At 40.2% G+C, this 18,064-nt stretch overlaps 1 protein-coding gene and 1 long non-coding RNA gene across 13 annotated transcripts in view; one reads left to right on the top strand and one right to left on the bottom strand.

The window, feature by feature from the left end:
• LOC141785562 (calcium-activated potassium channel subunit alpha-1a-like) overlaps window positions 1–18,064 on the bottom strand; it is a 145,894-nt gene that overhangs the window by 11,974 nt on the left and 115,856 nt on the right. For 7 of the 12 annotated variants that reach the window (XM_074663922.1, XM_074663920.1, XM_074663931.1 and 4 more), the window contains 7 exons: window positions 17,671–17,764; window positions 7,635–7,758; window positions 7,029–7,253; window positions 4,342–4,534; window positions 3,328–3,441; window positions 3,004–3,096; window positions 156–286 (listed from right to left, as the gene is read on the bottom strand). In XM_074663922.1, the coding sequence (XP_074520023.1) occupies window positions 156–286; window positions 3,004–3,096; window positions 3,328–3,441; window positions 4,342–4,534; window positions 7,029–7,253; window positions 7,635–7,758; window positions 17,671–17,764 (974 nt within the window). The remainder of the gene's footprint in view (window positions 1–155; window positions 287–3,003; window positions 3,097–3,327; window positions 3,442–4,341; window positions 4,535–7,028; window positions 7,254–7,634; window positions 7,759–17,670; window positions 17,765–18,064) is intronic. The other 5 variants (XM_074663926.1, XM_074663929.1, XM_074663921.1 and 2 more) reach the window with 1 other exon arrangement.
• LOC141785563 (uncharacterized) overlaps window positions 1–18,064 on the top strand; it is a 138,734-nt gene that overhangs the window by 5,390 nt on the left and 115,280 nt on the right. The gene's annotated exons all lie outside the window — the stretch shown is intronic.

Consider the following 18,064-nt stretch of genomic DNA (forward strand, 5'->3'; position numbering starts at 1 on the left):
GCAGACAAGTGAAGCCATCACCCGCTACCAGAGAGTGCTTAGACTCAAGTAAAGGAAAAAGGATGTTTTTCCATTTGTTTTCACATTAAAGCACAAGATTTCCATGATATCCTGTCCCTCAAACGTTGCAGTGAGCCGCACTGATTCAGACTCACAGCACTCATTAAGGAATCCAGCACGCTGACTGCGAAGGCGGTCCCACAGGCGAAAGGCTGAGTGAGGTATAACTCTGTGTCCGGGTCGTCGTCATCATCTTGGTCCAGGAATTGAACGTTTGAGTCGTTCACTATGGACAGAAAGAAGCAGATCAATTCATGTATTTGACAGTTCCTGCGTCAAACTTTGCATTTTAAACCAGATCACGTGAGATTTCTCGTGATTCACAAAGCATGGACAGGCAAACATCAGGCAAATGCTTGATTCACGTTAAAGAGGAGTGAACAGAAGTATCGTGCTGCAGATATGGAGTGTTTTAGAAATCTGCGTACACTTTAAAAAGTTCTCCTTTAAAATTTGGACAAATTGGTGTTTCTCTAAAGCAGGGGTAGGCAACCTGGGGCACGGGAGATGAGTTACTTTGGCACGCAGAGAATAATCACAATGAGGCAGAGAACAAAAAAACAAATAAAATAAATGATAACAAAACCATTGAATTGTAATATATTAATGTTCTTACTTTGAATTTAACTAATAACGTTAAATTATAAATTTAAATGAAAGTTCCAAGTGTGAGAGTGTGCCTTGCAAGTGCGTTGTCGCTGGCTCACAATTGCATCCATTTAGCGGTAGTATGATGGCAAACAAACCAAGTTTCAGTCCTTCTTTCCAACATAGTTGGACAAGGGAGTATGGATTTATTGCCAGAGGAGATAAGGCAATATGTACCCTTTTCTGTGAAAGTGTGGTTTTTGTAGGACATTAAGTGTGCGGCATCTTTTTGAGACCAAACACAAAAAAACTTCAGAGATAAGACAGACAAATTGGAATTGGTAAAAACAGTGTTAGCAAAGTACACTAAAGTCAAAATGTTCTGTACTGTTAAAAAACAGGCAACAGGAGAAGGTTATACCATTTCTCACTGCATAGCCAAGCCTGGAAGACCATTCACTGATGGCGAATACATCCTTCTGACTGCAGACAAATATCAGATGGACCGCCAAATAAGTAACAATAATGCGCAGAATAGGCAAGAACTGTGGAAAGGGGTGTTAGTGAAGTGTAAACACCAATGATGTCCCGCGCTTGGCTATTGTGGCGAGATACAGCGATGGAAGACAGATGAGGGATGACCTCTGCTATGAACATGTTTAAAAAAAACTGTGAGGAGGATCTTTTGTAACTGCACTCCCTCGCCACCTTCTGGCAGGCAGTCTTACACACCCTGTGGTAAATGAATTTTAGTTAGCTGTGTGTTTGTTATGGAATTAAATGGAGATCGGATCATAGGAAATTTTCTTGGTTCAAGACAACTTTTGCCGAGGTAAGGTATTAATCAGTATAGTTACGTAGTGCTGTGGTTTGAAACGTGACATCAAGCAAACGTTGTAGTAGCCGGCTATATGTAGCGCTATCGGCAGCCGTATCTGTTGGCTAATGTGACAACAAGCTAACACTGACAGTTTGTAAGTAGTTCAGTTAATATTTAGCTGAACAGCTGGCAGCTTGGTGCTCTAAGATATGTCTGTAATGTGTAATGTTAGTGAATCCTGGTTATGTCCTGCCAGTCATCTACCAATCAGAGCTAACGTAACCTCACTCTTCATTTTAGTTGTGGTCAATTAAGCCCCTGTATTAGCCTTTAGCTCCTGTATTAGCCTTTAGCTCGTGCTCTATCTCTCTCCTGTTTTTCTTTCTTCTGCTCTTCTGTCCTTTTTCTGTCTGACAGTTAGGCTCCAGTGTCCACCATCACTACAAAATTAATCACAGAAATCGGTGTCAGCAGAGAAAAACACAGATCTCTCTTTTTTTCTACTAAACTTCATCAGCCGGCGGGGTGTTGTTATAGAGAACCAGATGTGCCGTTAATCTGGTTCTTCTCAACCCAAACTGGAAGCTAAGGAGTAGCAATATAAAATGACCTGTAAGCAGCAATATTTGTGCTGATAATCTCATTTTAAGTGTGGGTTAGGATCAGACATGTATCTAGAAGGGGGAGTTTTTTAAGATCACTTACAAACTCTTCATAAACCCTTCAAATACTGCACACATACCGTAAAAAACAGATCATTTACGAATGATTTCATGGTAGAAAACCATGTTGGCACTTTAGGCATGGGTGTATTTTAAAGTGGCTCGAATCATGGAAAAGGTTGCCTACCCCTGCTTTAAAAAGAAACTACGTCTGCTTTTTGTCACAGTCCATATCCAGGCCGTTCATGCACTCTCACGACACCATGCATATTCTCAAAGCTTCAGGCTTTGATTCAGAGTCCTCCCGCAGTCAATATCAGCAAAACCAATATGCTATTGTTTGTCTTGTGAATCCAAGACAGAACTTGCAATTACTTGCACTTGCACGTCAAAACAAATGAAAGTAACTCATTGCCCGAGAACCGCCTTTGAAGACGTCTCGGAGCACAACAACACATGCAGTGGCTGGAAGAAAGTAATGATGTAAAATTTAGTGCGACTTCTGCGAGGACAGAAATAAACGTCAGTCATATCAACGGGGCTGAGATGAAAAGAAGGGCGCGGGTCAGGGAATGTGATCCGACAGAAGATGCTATGAAAACAGCCACGAGGACTTCTGAGGGATCAAAGGTTTTTGTAATTCTTGGAAAAATAAAAGAAGAAGAAGAAGGGAGGAAAAAAAATTTTGCTTTGAGATAAGAGGGCCAAAACAAGACAGGCAATTTCAAACCAGAACCGAGGGTAAAATGTGCTCAAAGTGATGCCATGGGAATGGACTGAGCCTCTTGTGCAGCGAGAGAAATCAAAAGAAGAAGCTGATATGGAGGCAGCAGCAGCTACAACACTGCAGTGCAGGACAGAGGCACTTCTTACCGAGCTCTGTTATCATTTGTATGCTGGTCCCACTGCTTTTATCCTGACTGAATGAAATCACAGGCAGTTTTTTGCCTGGCTTTGCTAATGGTGCTAGACAAGTGTTGAGGGGAGAAACAGTTACTGGAGCATGTCAACAAGAGACAAAAACACACACACACGCACAAAAAAAAATGCACTTTTTCTACGCTTAATCAAGTGTTGACAGCCTCTAATTGCTGAAATTATGTTTTCTGATCTGTTAACAACTACTTAACAGAAAAACATGCTTTTGTACAGCTAGCATATCAATCATGTGACACTTTCATACAGCAGGACGCGTACCTAGCTCTGTTATGATGGGAATATTTGCTCCAGTGGTGACAGAAGTTTGCCGTACTAATCCGTGGACTGGGCTGCTTTCCGGTGAGGATCTATCCATGCCTGGTGGCGTGAAGCCTGAAAGGATGCACAGAAAACACATCTGTTAATGCAATATTCAATACTTCTTTAGAGGCTACAAACAGCAGCGCTAATGCGCCGCGGCTGCTTCAGCCATTCCTGACGCTGAGGCGCAAACTTGCTGAGTGCGATGCTACGTTTCCTTTTGACAAGGTCCAATATTAGCGTATATATAATAGATGCAACATATAGCTCATTTTGTTTCACTTAGACTGTGTGTGCATAGAGACGGAAACCTTTTACACACACAAGCAAAAAAGGGGGGAGAGATGAGAATGTACAGTACAGAGCGATGAAATAGAAAATAAGTGACGCAAGATTGAATTCAAATTGACTTGACGTTTTCTTGCTTTCCTCAGACTGACAAGTAAGCACATTAAATCAGTGATGCCGTATGTATTATACATACGCCGTGTTTTGACATCCATCACTTGCTGCTGACTCAGGCAAATGCGAGGTCATACATGTATTAGAGAAATAATGAAATTGGCAGCCCCCCCTTCCCATCCCCCACCCGTCAGAGGGTCAAGAGGTTTCTGAAAGCACTTCTCTCAATGCCAAAGAATGGCCATTATTGGAGGCCGTCTCAGGCCACCTGAGTGCTTCAGTGACTGTGCTCATACTCATAAATTATCCACCTTCTCTATCTGTGACAAATCGTCGCTGATACTCTGAGATAAAAACCCAAAGACTGTGGTGCCAGCTCTGCGCTTGTTGCAACCAATTAGGTTTGTGAAGAAACCAGTTGTTACAGTAACCTGAGGAATAGTCAGTAGGGTTTAGTGTCAAACGCAGTGACACTAGGTCACCCAGGCAGCACCTAGTGAGGGATATTCTTCGTGCCAGCACCCTGTCCCTCCCAGGCGGTGCAGTGAACTATGATAGGGCGCCCCTTACCTTGGGAATTAGCCTGCAAGACCCCGATGCTGTCGTCAAACTGCATGGATTTGATGTTGAGTGACGCCAAGATGCATTCTTTGTCCTGCAGTGATGCGTCGTCAATATTGTTCTGATTGGCTGACAGGATGACACACATGTCGCAGAGGTTGATGTTGACAGCTCTCAGATCTGCACGGCTCAGCGGTGTGCCCTTTGAGAGGGAGGAGGAGGGGAGGGGGGGGGTTAGAGGCTCACCTTTCTGAAGCCAGATGGAAACACAAGTTTCACTTCAAGCTTTTTAAGAGTACAGATAATTCATGAACTCATTGTTTGAATAAAATACTTCCAAACTACAATACAGGAATAGAATCTCCTTACTAAGAAGAAATGACAGGTCCTAGTTTGAATACAAAAGTTGGCATTAACTGGAGCAAGACATAGAAAGCTCTGACACTAATAAATAACCAGCCTTTACGTCTGAGAGGGGTCCAGCTGCAGACCTCCACTCTCAGTGGACTCTCCTGGAGGCTCCACTTCTCCACTGTCAGAAAAAAGTGACGTCAGGATGTGAAGTAAAGAATTAAAAAACTTCTTTTATTGAGTTTACAGATAAATAAATATGAAATTGGTGTATGGATCTGGATATCTCTGGACATAATGAAAAAAAATTAAATCTCATGTCACCTGACAACGATGTATTGTTTTGTTATATGTTATTGACTTAAGAACACCACCTAGTGTCTTGAAGTGGTTATAGCACACGTTGGCCTTCACATAACTTTTCTTCTATGTTTGAAAACATTTGTTAATATTTTTACATTTGGAGTTTTCAGTGTTCTTTACATCAAAGTTGAAATTCTGGTTTAAAACCAAAGTTATACCGATGTATGCTAGCCACTAGCATATAATGCAATCTCCCATATACTTTAGCATCAAACTAGCGCTATTTTCTCCATATGGTTTTTGGTCCATTAGGAGATGTATAACATGTTGAATGTACTGAATTGGAATATTTTATGACAGAGTAATGTTAATTTCTTTGTGTGTTTTCGGTTCTTCAGTCGAACTTCAAGAAGAAAATTCTGAATCAGAGTTTTATTGGGAAACTGTTGTCATCTGCTAAGCTAAGGTCTGGGTGCTCCATTGTAATGTAAATAATAAGCTTGTCACGATACTGGATTTCTAACTTCGATACGATATTTTGAAAAATATTGATTTTCGATACGATTTTCGACACCACGCAACCACAGGGATTTTCAGTGCAAAAACTTCTCTTTTTATTTAACTAACAGTACAGAACAGTAGACAAATATGAAAGCAGACAAAAACATGCTTAAGTCTACTTGAACTAGATTTACAACTTTTTTAAATGTAAATGACCTCTGTTTACACTTAAATCAAGACTACAAAAATGTTTAACCCCATTATCAGGTATTCAGTTCAAAAAACGGTTGTGCTCCTTTAATATGAAAATATGCAGACAATTAAGACAAAGTTATTTAAAGAGAAGTTTATTATTGCATTGAATGAAATTTGTTATGCTTGAAAAACTAGCATGAAAAAATGTCTGCTTAGATATTTATTTACAACAGTAATTTTTCAGTAATAAACTAAGTGTCATCTTTTCTGGACTATGTCACTTCGTAGCATAATTATACATTTTTTTAAAAGTCGTATCAATCATAAGAAAAAAATGCGTCATGAAGACGAAAACAGCAGATTTAAGTCACACTGGGCCATACGTTTTATTTATTTAGAATGATTTGGTTTGTTTACAGTATTTCCAGAGTGAACTTTTTTCATATAACTTTGATAAATGTTTGTTTATTAGCAGGTTTAAATATTGTTCCTAATCGACCATGGAATCAGTGAGCATTAAGCAACAAGGCTAATAAGGTCAATGGATTGAACCATTTCTAATCAATTCTTAACAGGAACCGGTTTTCGATACCCAATCCAATATTTACCTCAGGGCTAGTAAAAGTAGACCTCAATGAATCTATTCACTGCTAAATGTCATGGATCTTATATTAAAACAATTAGGGAAATACAAACGGTCGATCATTCCACCAAACAGAGGTGCCCACCAATTCATGTTGTGCTATTAACAACGTGCATTTTATACATTTTCTTTTTTCAGTGTAACACTATTGAGGAAACCAAGGTAACCAAAGGTAATCAAAACACAGAAGAAAAAAACAACATAACTTTGAAGGCAACTTTTATTTTGAAATTTTTACTTCATGTCCTGACATCACTTCCTTCTGACAGTGGAGCCTCCAAGAGAGTTGGCTGAGAGTGGAGGTCTGCAGCTGGAGTGTCATGTAGGGGTGTTACACTCTGCACCCTACGCACTATTTGGTTGAGCTTACTTTTTGAAAAATATATCTTTAATTTTTGAAAAAAGCGGCAAAAGGGGGCACCCTCCAACTAAAAAACTATTAAAGTTTCCCAACTAAATAAATCTATACAAAGGATAAAAAAAGAAGAGTGCTAACTTTCAAAATTAAACTTTCTGTAGTCATAAGCCACCTTTACCTAAGGGAAAGTCAGTAAAATACATCAAAATCTCAAAAAAGATCACCATAAGCCAAATATCAAGCCCCAAGACTTGAATTTGACTTATTTTTGGCTGTTTTTAAAATTTTTCCCTTAAAAATGTTTTATTTTGAAAACTAGTGAAACAGATTGTTTGTAGTACTCACAGGTAAAATGGAGACCTTTGGGAAATTGTGAAGCGTCTCCCACTCTCGCTTCAGATACTCGAGGGAGCCGACGAACACGATGTGTTTGAGCTCGTGGTAGTGGAAGTTGCTCGCTCTGAGAGGCATGACAAAGTTTCTCAGGCCGATCAACGCCGACTTCACATCTCCAAATATGCACACCACAACGTGACCACTCAGAACTGTCATGGCCGCCTCACTGCGAGTCTAAGAGGGGAGGAAAGAAAGAAAAGAAAGGCAGGGATAGAAAAATATGTTTATGACACTAATGTGGCATAATGGACTGCCTTTTATAGAAACTGTTAGTGCTCTCTGTCTTCTGTCGCCCGCTCAGCCAGTGAAATATATCACGCAGTTCATGACTGCAATAGACTATGAAAGTGATTTGAAAAATGGCATATGTATTAGTACAAGAAATGCTCTACGTACAGGCCCCCGTATAGCAAATGACATGTCAAACACCTCATTACAGAGTGTTTAAGTGCCCTGTCAGCCTCTGATGGCGCTTTGTGACACGACACATCTGTCACCAGGGGAGACGAGTGTCAGGGACAAATGACGTGTGCTGAGGAAAAGAGCAGAACCCACCAGAATGACCTTCTCGATGTCTTTGGACGGGCACCAGTGAAACATCCCCGTGGAGTCGTATTTCTTTACGTTCTCATCCATGCTTTCAATCTGCTCGCTGCCCGGGACGAGGAGCGGGTCGTGTCTAATCAAACAAAGAGACCAGAGGGGGGACATAAAAGAACGGGATCAGACACAGGAGACTCAGAATGTGGAGTTAGGGAACTCTGAGCAGCGTTCGATCACAAAGAGAAACCCATGCATGATAAACCCGTCTTTGATAGGAGCACATCAGACTGTAATATAATTAACAGAGCTCTCAGAATAAAGAGGCGTATCTTTATGTGGGTAAATAAAGGTTTAAAGAGACTTCCACTGATTAAAAATATATTCAGTCATGGCCCAGCATTTTTAAGGATCTCCAGACCAATCGTTTAAACTCAAAGTTGCCTTCCTCCTTTTTTCCATCTGTGCTCATTCCTGTCACAAACCATCTGCAGAAACGCCAATAAAACTGCCATGTCATCAGGCGGAGTGACATCAGCAGCAGCAGCCAGGCGGAAGAGGATGGCAGCAACACACTGCGTTGACTGGCATGAGCACGGAGATGCAATTACGCCCCCTTACCGCGTACAGCTTTTGACGTCGTGTGCTGTGTGGTAAAAGCTTTAACAGGCCAGACTTTAAATATTTCAGCAATTTGCCCAATCATATTTGCTTTTCAAAGTGACGCGCATTAATGTTTAAACAGAGCTACATAAACTCATTTCACAGAGCGATGAGGTGAGCCGCAACCGACAACACTGACCACTGAGATGTTGTCCTGACATGAATACATGTGGTTGCTAGATCTGGTCAAATGGGTGCACAGCGTAACCTCCCTGGGAAAACAAACAGGGATACTGAGAAAGGGTCTAATAATGTAATTTCCTCTAATTAAAAAAGAAAAAGGTTCAAACCAAACGTCACATCAGGTTCCTCTTCTATTCCACCAGCCGTGAATGAGAAGAATCAAATGTTCAGCCGGTTTTTTTTTTTACTCCTGCACTGACCCTACTCTGTGTGTTACTTAAGATTCCCAGTGTCAAACTAGAGCTGATGCTTCTTGCAGTTTACCATGCAGTAATTATAACAAAGACAAAATGAGAGAATATGAAACGTACAGCCGATCAACAGCAATTCCAGACATGTTGTAAATGCAGGGACTACAAAACACCCAGCAGACCAGTCCTGGGGCCTGTGGCTGCATCATTTTGACACATAGGTAAATCTGGGAGGAGGTGTGTGTAGGTTTCTGAGTTGGAAAAAGGTTAGGGAGACCTCGGCTACAGTTTTGATTTGAAGCATTGACTGTAGAATGACCAGTGTGGCTCCGTCTTTTACCACGGTTTTTAGGCCAAAATAGCCCCGTTGCGGGCGCCACCATTGTGCAGCCAGAGTCTGTGCAGTAGAGAATCTGAGACAAGTGACAAGTTGTTGTTTTTTTCCTTCTGAGAGCTAATCTCTTCTTGGCTCTCGACATATTTTTCCAGGGATGTACAATATCACTGTTTTTACCAGTATGGTTACTCCTCTCTTTTGAGTACTCACTGATACTGAGTAGCAATACTACTAGTACTTTTGGTACATAAAATTTCAATTCACAGTGACACATCATTTTGAACAAGGTCAGCACAGTCTAACAACTGTCAGAGTATCTTTTTTAAATAAACTGAAGTGCTAAATAAAACAGTTTAACTGTTCACTCTCCCTGGTTCATTCATGTTGTCTGAACAGGATCTAATGCACATTTGCCATGGTGTTAAACCACAGCAAGTAGTGGCAACTGCTGGTGAGGAGGACTTACTCAATGGAAGATTTTTTTGCCTTGAGTATCGGCTGTTGGTATGGGCAGCCTTAGCGAGTACAGATACCTCGAAAAAAGGTTGTTTTCAGTTGGATACCTGATTCAGATACCAGTACTCGCCTATCCCTATATTCTACTATTCCTGAAAAAACGACACAGGAATGGCAGCTGTCAATCATCATAAAACTTGACATAAAACCCTGTTTTTAGCCTCTCATACTAAATAATAACAACTAATAAAAAATAAACTTGTTAGAAAAAGGGACACAACACAGACCAATACTATCTTCGTACCGCCACAGGATGTGAGAAAAAAATCTGCCAGGTGTGTTTATTTTGTAAAGTTTGAACACAGTCCATCTGAATGACTGGGGAGACAGATTTTTTTTTTTTTTTTTAACCGAAGCTGCAGCAAGCCACCAGGGGGAGCAGTTTTTCTGGTGACCTCACATCGAACAGTGTGAGATGAGGTCCTTTTTTTTTTTTTTTTTTTACAGTCTGAAAAATGATTGAAGGTGTCCAGAGAGGAGACCATCCCTCTTGAAGAAGGGATGACATCATGATGCCATTATTTTCTAAACCTCTTTTTCACCAAGAAGACAAGAAGAGGTGTTAAACCCTCACTATCAAGCTAGCTGCTTTAGGACTTAGCCTAACTGTCTGCTAAAAGTGTTGAGGAAATTTCAAGAAGCTCAAAGAAGAAAAATCAGGAAACAGTTTATATAGCTTGACCAACCAAAGAGAAGTGACCAACAACACACTTAGATGCGTAGTGCAGAGTCAGTTCTAACAGATTGCTCCGTGTTCAGTATTTATCATCCTTGAGGGTTGCTGTCTATCTGATAGGCCAACAGGTTCAGCTTAGCATGTCAGTGTAAGCTCTCCCCTTTTACTGCAATAAGACAAACTGTCTGATCCAAGTCAGACTGGAGCCACACTGTCTCTGTATACAGATAACTCTCAGGCCAAATACAAGCTAGTGACTAAGCTCGACACATACAGAAGTAATTTACAGAGAACACTAATAAGGAACATAAGACCGTAGAAAATTTCTTTCACACAAACTAATCTAAAATCACTGGGTCATTTGACGCTTTGAATTCTGGCTTCATTAAATCGAGAACCAACGCTGGAACAAGCCTGTTACCAAACAGTGGTTTGAATTGCTCCTCTTTTCTTTTTCAAAGGCAAATTCTAACAGTGTGTAATTTATTTGACCTTCAAAAGAAAGAAGGAAACTGTTACTCACAGAGGCTTAAATGACCCAATTGAAGGTTTCAGTTTCTTTTTAATATTTCTACTTTTGGCACGAATCACCACATAGAAAATCTGTCAGTGTTCAAATTTTCAAAGACCCCAAGAAGCCAACTAGCAAAAGTTGAAACCACACTTCCTATCAAGGCTTCATGCTACAGAAGCCAAAATCATCTTTGCCCTAAATGGCCTTTGTCAGCCTGAGTTCAGAGTTGACGATGACAACGTCTGAAAGTCAGACAGAAGCCTCGTGTCTGTCCAAAAACCTTTTAAACACTTGGAGTCAACCCCCTCCTTCCTGTATGAAGGGTACCTCTTTAATCCGTCTGAGTACTTTAAAAGAATGCTGCTTTAAGTAACATGTTAAGTATGCATGAAAGTGTCAGCAGAAAACTCTCATCCCTCGGGCTCAAAGAGACTGAAGCCAAAAAAGCCCGCCCTGGGCTGATATACCCCTAGGCAAGACCTGGATGTCCTCTCAAGAAAGGAAGTGGTTGGGGAAGGAAAACGGCTTTTCTGCCACTTTTATACGTTTCAGAGTCTAATCTGTCAGAGTAATTCTAATCTGAAGGGACACGCTGTGTGCATGATAAATTTGTGGGTGAAAGAATGGGGATAATCCTGCTAAGATACAAAACTTACATCACCTGGGTGCTTTCCATCAGTACGGCAGGAAACTAGATCTCAACGCTTAACTTTTGTCAAACCTACTGAAACCATTTGTTAGTTTTTTCACTACTATGTCTAAAAACATTAATTTTAATTGTTTATTTAATACCACTGGGTTTTTAAAAAACATGTTAAATACTTCTCTAAGTCACAATCCTTCATTGCTTCTTGTCTTTCAGGCAATACTGCTTAGAAAATCTGCTTGAACAAGAAATACACCTAAAGTTTACTTTATATAGTTTTGATTTGTTGCATATTATCATAAAGACTTCATTTTTCTACTATAGGGAGTTGTAAATAACTAAAATAAACCAATTAATGTTTAAGAGATCAAGCTGCTATCTTGAAATTGCTTTTTATTTAACACTTTCTGAAAGTCATAGACTCTTAAATCAGTGGTAAATTGTACAAAATTCTACTCATGCTGAAATATTTCCTGACAGAAACGATGAATGTAACAGATGCCACAGAGCTCCTGCCAATCATGTACGTTTGTTTTGGATCTTTTCCCTGCTTAATGATTTTGGTCGGATATTTTTCAAACTCTGACCCGCTGACGGTATTTTTTGTCCCACCCCAAAGCCCCAACACTCCCTTAACAACACATCAGGCAAGACGCGCCATCCTCGCTAAATGGAAACTTCCAGATTTAGCGTCTCAATGTATTGTTACTCCATTCTTTTTTCTTATTCTTATTCTTCCATATGTTTTTTGCCACGCTAAAACTTCTACAAATTTTCCCAGATTTTAACTGTTAGGGTTTTATACCATTCAGCTTCTTTGCGACGTGGATACCATAATTTTTCACTCCTTTAATCCTTAAACTTTTCGATTTATTCCACTTTTTTGACAAAATTTTTCATTTTTAAATGAGAACAAATCTTCAGCTTTTCTGCCTAAAACCTCTTCAACTTTGAGATGCTAAAACTTCAGCAAACTTCCACTTACAGATTTCATTTTTGCTTTCAAATGTTCACAAATCTTTCCTCTACAGAAATTTATTGAACCATAACTTGTGCTTTAACTCACTCTGCTCGCTCCCCTATTTCTACAATTACTTCTGCTCGTTGTACTACTGATTTAACCACAGTTTCTACTCCCTTAATGGTTTCCTCTGCTTCTTCTAATTTGTTGGTCCAAATTTTTAGCTGTTTCACTACTTTTAGCAATTCTATTTTTCATCGTCATTCTTCAGCTTCAGCATTTTAAAACTGAATATAATATTCTTTATTGATCCCCCATAAGGGGAATTGTCTTTTTACAGCAGCTCACAGACGAAGAGCAAAAGTGCACTAATAGCAACAAAAATATTAGAAGAAGAATACAAAATTAGAAATTTAAAGAAATAAAAAATAGCAGAAAAATGTTGCTGTTTATACAAGAAAAGGAATAAGTACAAAAAATCAGTGAACTATGAGCACTCACATGATGTGTAAAGAGACCTTTTTATTCTTTAATGCTGGATGGCATAAGGTGAGTCCAGGTTTGTTGTGGTGTGTTTTAAAGTCTTATTGCAGTTGGGAGGAATGACCTGCGGTAGTGCTCCGTCTTACAGGGTGGGAGTCTGAGTCTGCTGCTGAAGGAGCAGCTTAAGTCCACTACAGTCTCGTGCAGAGGGTAAGAGGGATTGGCCATACTTGATGCAAGCTTTTTCAGCATCCTCCTCTCACCCACCTCCTTCAGGGAGTCTAAGGAGGAGTCCAGGACAGAACTGGCCCTTCTGACCAGTCTGTTCAGTCTCTTCTCTGTGCTCCCTGCTCCCACTGAACAGATAAGTGTAGAAGCTTCCACAGAGTCGTAGTAAGTCCTGAGCAGAGTCCTGCACACTCCTAAGACTTTAGACCTTCTTGTACTGGACATCTGTGTCATGTGACCGGTCCAGTTTATTGTTGAGGTTTTAATGCATTTGCTTGAGGAAATGCAGCTTCTCTAGTGAAATTTGGAAGCCTTTTATAAGTTATGTGGATAGTCTGGATCTAATACCTAAAAGGGGTATTTCAGCTCCTTTAAGTATTTATTTATTTATTTATTTAATTATTTAATTATTTATTTTCATTTATTTTAATTAATTAATTAATTTATTTATTTATTTATTTATTTATTTATTTATTTATTTATTTATTTATTTATTTATTTATCTATTTATGAACTAGTTTTTAATCAATTTAACTTTTTTAATAATTATTTTTAATGTTATTTATCATGCCTGCTGTTAATATATCTTCCTCTCAAAATATTTGAACACATTTTCCTCATCTATCTTCCTGTCTTTGTAAGGCTGTGACCATTGTGTGGGGAAGGGATGTGTGTGTGTGTGTGTGTGTGTGTGTGTGTGTGTGTGTGTGTGTGTGTGTGTGTGTGTGTGTGTGTGTGTGTGTGTATTTCTATTTAAAGATGTACATGAAAATCTACTTATTTTTACTCCTGTTTTACACTAACTACATTTTACAGAAATGTGTATGTACTGAATTTTACACGCTTTGCTGGCCAAAGAAAATCAATACAAACATTCATAGAAAAAAAAATAAAAAAAAAGAGGAAAGCAGCCAATCTTCCCATATGTTGGAACAATCTTCTTGATAAGTAACGCTCCTTAATCTATAAATTCAGCTGTATGTCATCTCCATAACTCTTCCTGCTTTATACCGTCTGAAATGCAGCTTCTTATAAGAGTGAAAGCATTTAGTGGTTTTACACCTCGGCTAAATATTTCATCAGAAGTCGAATGTTTCAGCACTCACTCAGTGGAGCCGCTGTCACTTCGGTTTGTCCTTGTGGAGATGACTGGTGAGGCAGAGCTCTGCCAGGATAGCTATCGCTCACTGTCAGCCATGACGGCCTGTCACTATCCTGCACTGCCAATTGCCTCAGCAGTGCAGGAGCAGACATGACGTGTGTGTCACGGCGCGGTCCGATGTGACACGACGCGTTGTGACATCCCACAATTAGATGTGTCTTATGACCCATCAAGGAGCCTGTGGAAACGGTGTTAATTTCAGCGAGGTTGTCTTTGCTAAGTTCCAGACGGGATGCCGTAGTTTGTTGATACACGTGGAAACAGGAGACAGTTCTGCCTCCACAGCTGATTGCTTTCTTCTTTTGAGCGCTTGGTTTCATTACGCCGCGCTCCAGCGTCTGTGAGTGTCACTTCTGAAGGCGCGCTGCTCAACATTCAAAATGATCTGCGGCATAATTCACTGCTTTAGTGGTAAGATGACAGATCAGACGAGACTTCACACGTCATGACCACAGCACATAAAGCCAGGTGTCTTCTTGAGGAGTGTAATGACAGTGGAGGGAGACAGAAAGTAGAAGCTAAACATGCACATTATGTAAATTTTCTATTTCAGCATCAGTGCACTGGCTTACTCTTAACACCGAGCGAGCCGAGAGGACAGGCAAAGTCTTTGAAAATCCTCCCCATCATGCAAACTGACAAAAGCTTCTCTTCAAAACTCACAGCCAATCTGTTGATCATTACTTATTTACACAGGCCTTGAGGCTGCAGGTCCTGTAAAAACACATTTGATATAGTATACACCGAGATGTTTTCTTCTCCGCTTGTTGCAGTGAAGTATCCCTTAGGCTACCGCAGCGAATCCCTTCCCGCTGTGGAGGCAGCAGACAAAATAACACATCCACCTGTATAGAGCGGTGTATTAGCATGACAAGGAAATGGATTGGTGTTGTAGGCTGATATTTAGCTGATGGCTACAGCTTCAGAAAAGCCTGGTTTTGTTACCCGGGAGTCTAAAAAGCACTTGGAGCGTTTCAACTTTGACACCACTTTGAACCAAATCAAACAATCCAACCATGGCGAACGCCCACCTGAAAACACAGAGTATACACATCAAAGGAAAATGCTAATTATGGGAGTGAACGCTCATTTTTGATGCATCATTGGAGAACTTTTTATCTACTCACTCATCTATTGTGTGTTTTTGGCACATTGCTAAATATCTCCTCTAAATGTCGAATGAAGAGCATCCGTCTTAGCAACGGGAACATCTGTCAATGTTAATCTAATTCCACCCCAACATTTCCAGCATCTATACTTTGAGCTGAAGGACTTCCCTGTTGCCCTGCGTCCTTAAAACATGGCACTTAATGACAATGACTATTACTATTACCATCCCTGTAATGGCCTCTTGTTGGATAGCAGTGTTACCGCCAGTCAAAATCAATAAGCCCCGATTTAATTCTACGGGACAAGATAAAAGCAAGGTAGCATTTGAATTCACCTCTCATTGTGATGATACATATCATCTGTGGCCTTACGTGCTGAAAAGAGCTCAGAGGGTTCCCACAATAGATGAATAGCCTTGGGCTATCTTTCCTTTAGAGCCTCTCTGACAGCCTGGTGCTGTCATTAGTGCCAGGCCTGTTTAAGAGCTGGAGTCTGCGGGTGTCACATGAAGCCTCGTGGCATAGAGCTCTTCTGCAAGTCGGATATGTTTGCCTTAAAAAGGGATAAGTGTGTTTTTTCCTCAAGATGTTTGCCTTACAGATGAGCTCAGCCAAACTGATCTCATAGAGTGGTTCAAATTTCCTGTTTAACAATGAAACAATAGGTCTGTAGCTATTTCTTTTTCATACGACTTAAGCATCTTTAAGCTCTTTGTTTTGGTCTTAAAGCACCCAAAAAACTATAATAAGCAAAAATAACCTTTAAAAACATGCACAACACGGCAGCTATGGAGCCAGGTGTTTTCTCAAGGAAGCGGTGGAGACCAAAAACTGAGCACTAGGGGCGAGTGACAATATTGATTAATTGTTGCATTGCAATGTTTTCCCCCAAAATTTAATATCCATTTTGCAAATCCTCTCAATTGAGTCACCTCCAGGCCAGTGGGGGCACTGTGCATATTATTCATGCTGCATGGACGGAGGCTGCATGAGACCAAACAGCAACCAAAACAAGCAGCAGTAGCGTCAAGCCAGCTCCTTCACCTTTTCAGTGTGACGTTTGTGAGGTGACTTACTTCAAATGTTTTCATGAGCATGAAAATAAATATTCAAAAATTGTCTTTAAAACTCTCATTATTTGTATTTTTCCAATTCTGACTGAATCAACATTAAAACATTTAAATCCGCACCAAATGAAATCACAACCTATAGAATTGAAATTGAATCAAATCTTAGGGTTCTTAACGATATCCAGCCCTACTGAGCACAAGTTAGCATAAATGCATTTGCTTTTACCCCAGCTATAGTTTACAAAAAAATAATTTGGTAAACAAAATGAATGCTTCTTTTTAACAGCTAATGGTCGCAAAAAGGTGCATTTCACAGAAGCGTTGGAGCCAGGTATTTGCTTTGGGAGGCAGAAGGGACCAAAAAAAACACAAATAAGCATAAATGTCTCTGAATTTTGCTACAGCTGGTAGGGCTACTATGATTAGCACAAAATAATCTTGTAAACCAAATAGATGCTGCTTTTCTAGGCAGGCAACAACAACAAAGAAACATTTTACACAGCAGCGACAGATCCAGGTGTTTTCTTAGGGGCCGTTTACACATCAATGGTTTTAGGGTGAAACGCAAAAGTTCCATTGTGTTTCAGCCTCTTGTTTACACAGAAATGCCGTTTCAGCTGACCTAAAATGCAAACTTTTAAAAACTGCCTCCAGAGTGAGATTTTTGTGAAATGCTGGCGTCACACTCCACATTGCGCAAGCACATACAACAGGACAATAGTACCGTTATGATCGTCGCAAACTACTGTGATGTGCTTGTGCTGCACTATCTGCCGAATCTGCTGACTGTCTTCATACAAAATGAGCATCTATTGCTCCACTTTTGCACTCAGTATTCCCCAATACACCAGATGATCAGCCCAACTCTACTTCAGTGGAGATCTCCCAAAAGCACCTTCTGGACCAGACAGTTATAGCGCCGACTATAGGCCTGGCATGCTTAACCACAACCAGAACAGTCAGATAAACTTAAAAGATGCAGCAGAGAAAGGTGTTGTTTAGCAGCTATAGAGCCAGCTGGTGTCTTTAGGAGGTGGTGGAGACCAAAAAGGGGAGCAAAAATTAGATTTATGCTTTACTTTCATTTAATAGCTTAAAAGAAAGGGTGTGTATGATGATGTTTATTTACTCTAAGCTAATGCATGTTGCGCTGCCCCTAAGTAGCCACAAAGTCATCTGTTGTAAGATCACTCATCAAAAATGTAACATTCTCCGAAGCTGTAAATTTTACAGTCTAAATTAAATTGGACCCGTCAGTGTTCCAGCCGAGTTTTAAAAAATAAATGAAGCAGAAATGTCACCGTTGTCTCACCTCATTATCTTGGGCGAGGAGTTTGGAGAGTTTCTCATGCCTCCATTGCGCTGCTTTTTTTTTGGCGACAGCGCCAACTGTTGGTCCTCTTCAACTGCAACAAAAAGGCAATGAATTACAGGAAGACACAGCAAAACATGTAAAAAATAATGCAGTGACAGCACAGAAACAACACAGCACGATTGAAGTCAGTGAATTCAAGGAGAAGACATGGTTAAAGAGACGTGGAATGAAGAAAGAGGTTGAGTGGACACAGAGGAATGGACAGGACAAACTGACACATTTGCACAATTGTGATGAAGATGCAAACATGCAATGATGCCATCATCAACCATCATGCTGAATGATCAGGGCTAACCCCTGATTGACTTTTCATTCATCACTCTAATCCAGA

The sequence above is a fragment of the Halichoeres trimaculatus genome, unplaced genomic scaffold (genome assembly GCF_033239565.1).
Source record: "Halichoeres trimaculatus isolate MK-OKI-2021-1 unplaced genomic scaffold, fHalTri1.1 fHalTri1_scaffold_23, whole genome shotgun sequence".
Lineage (NCBI taxonomy): Eukaryota > Metazoa > Chordata > Actinopteri > Labriformes > Labridae > Halichoeres > Halichoeres trimaculatus.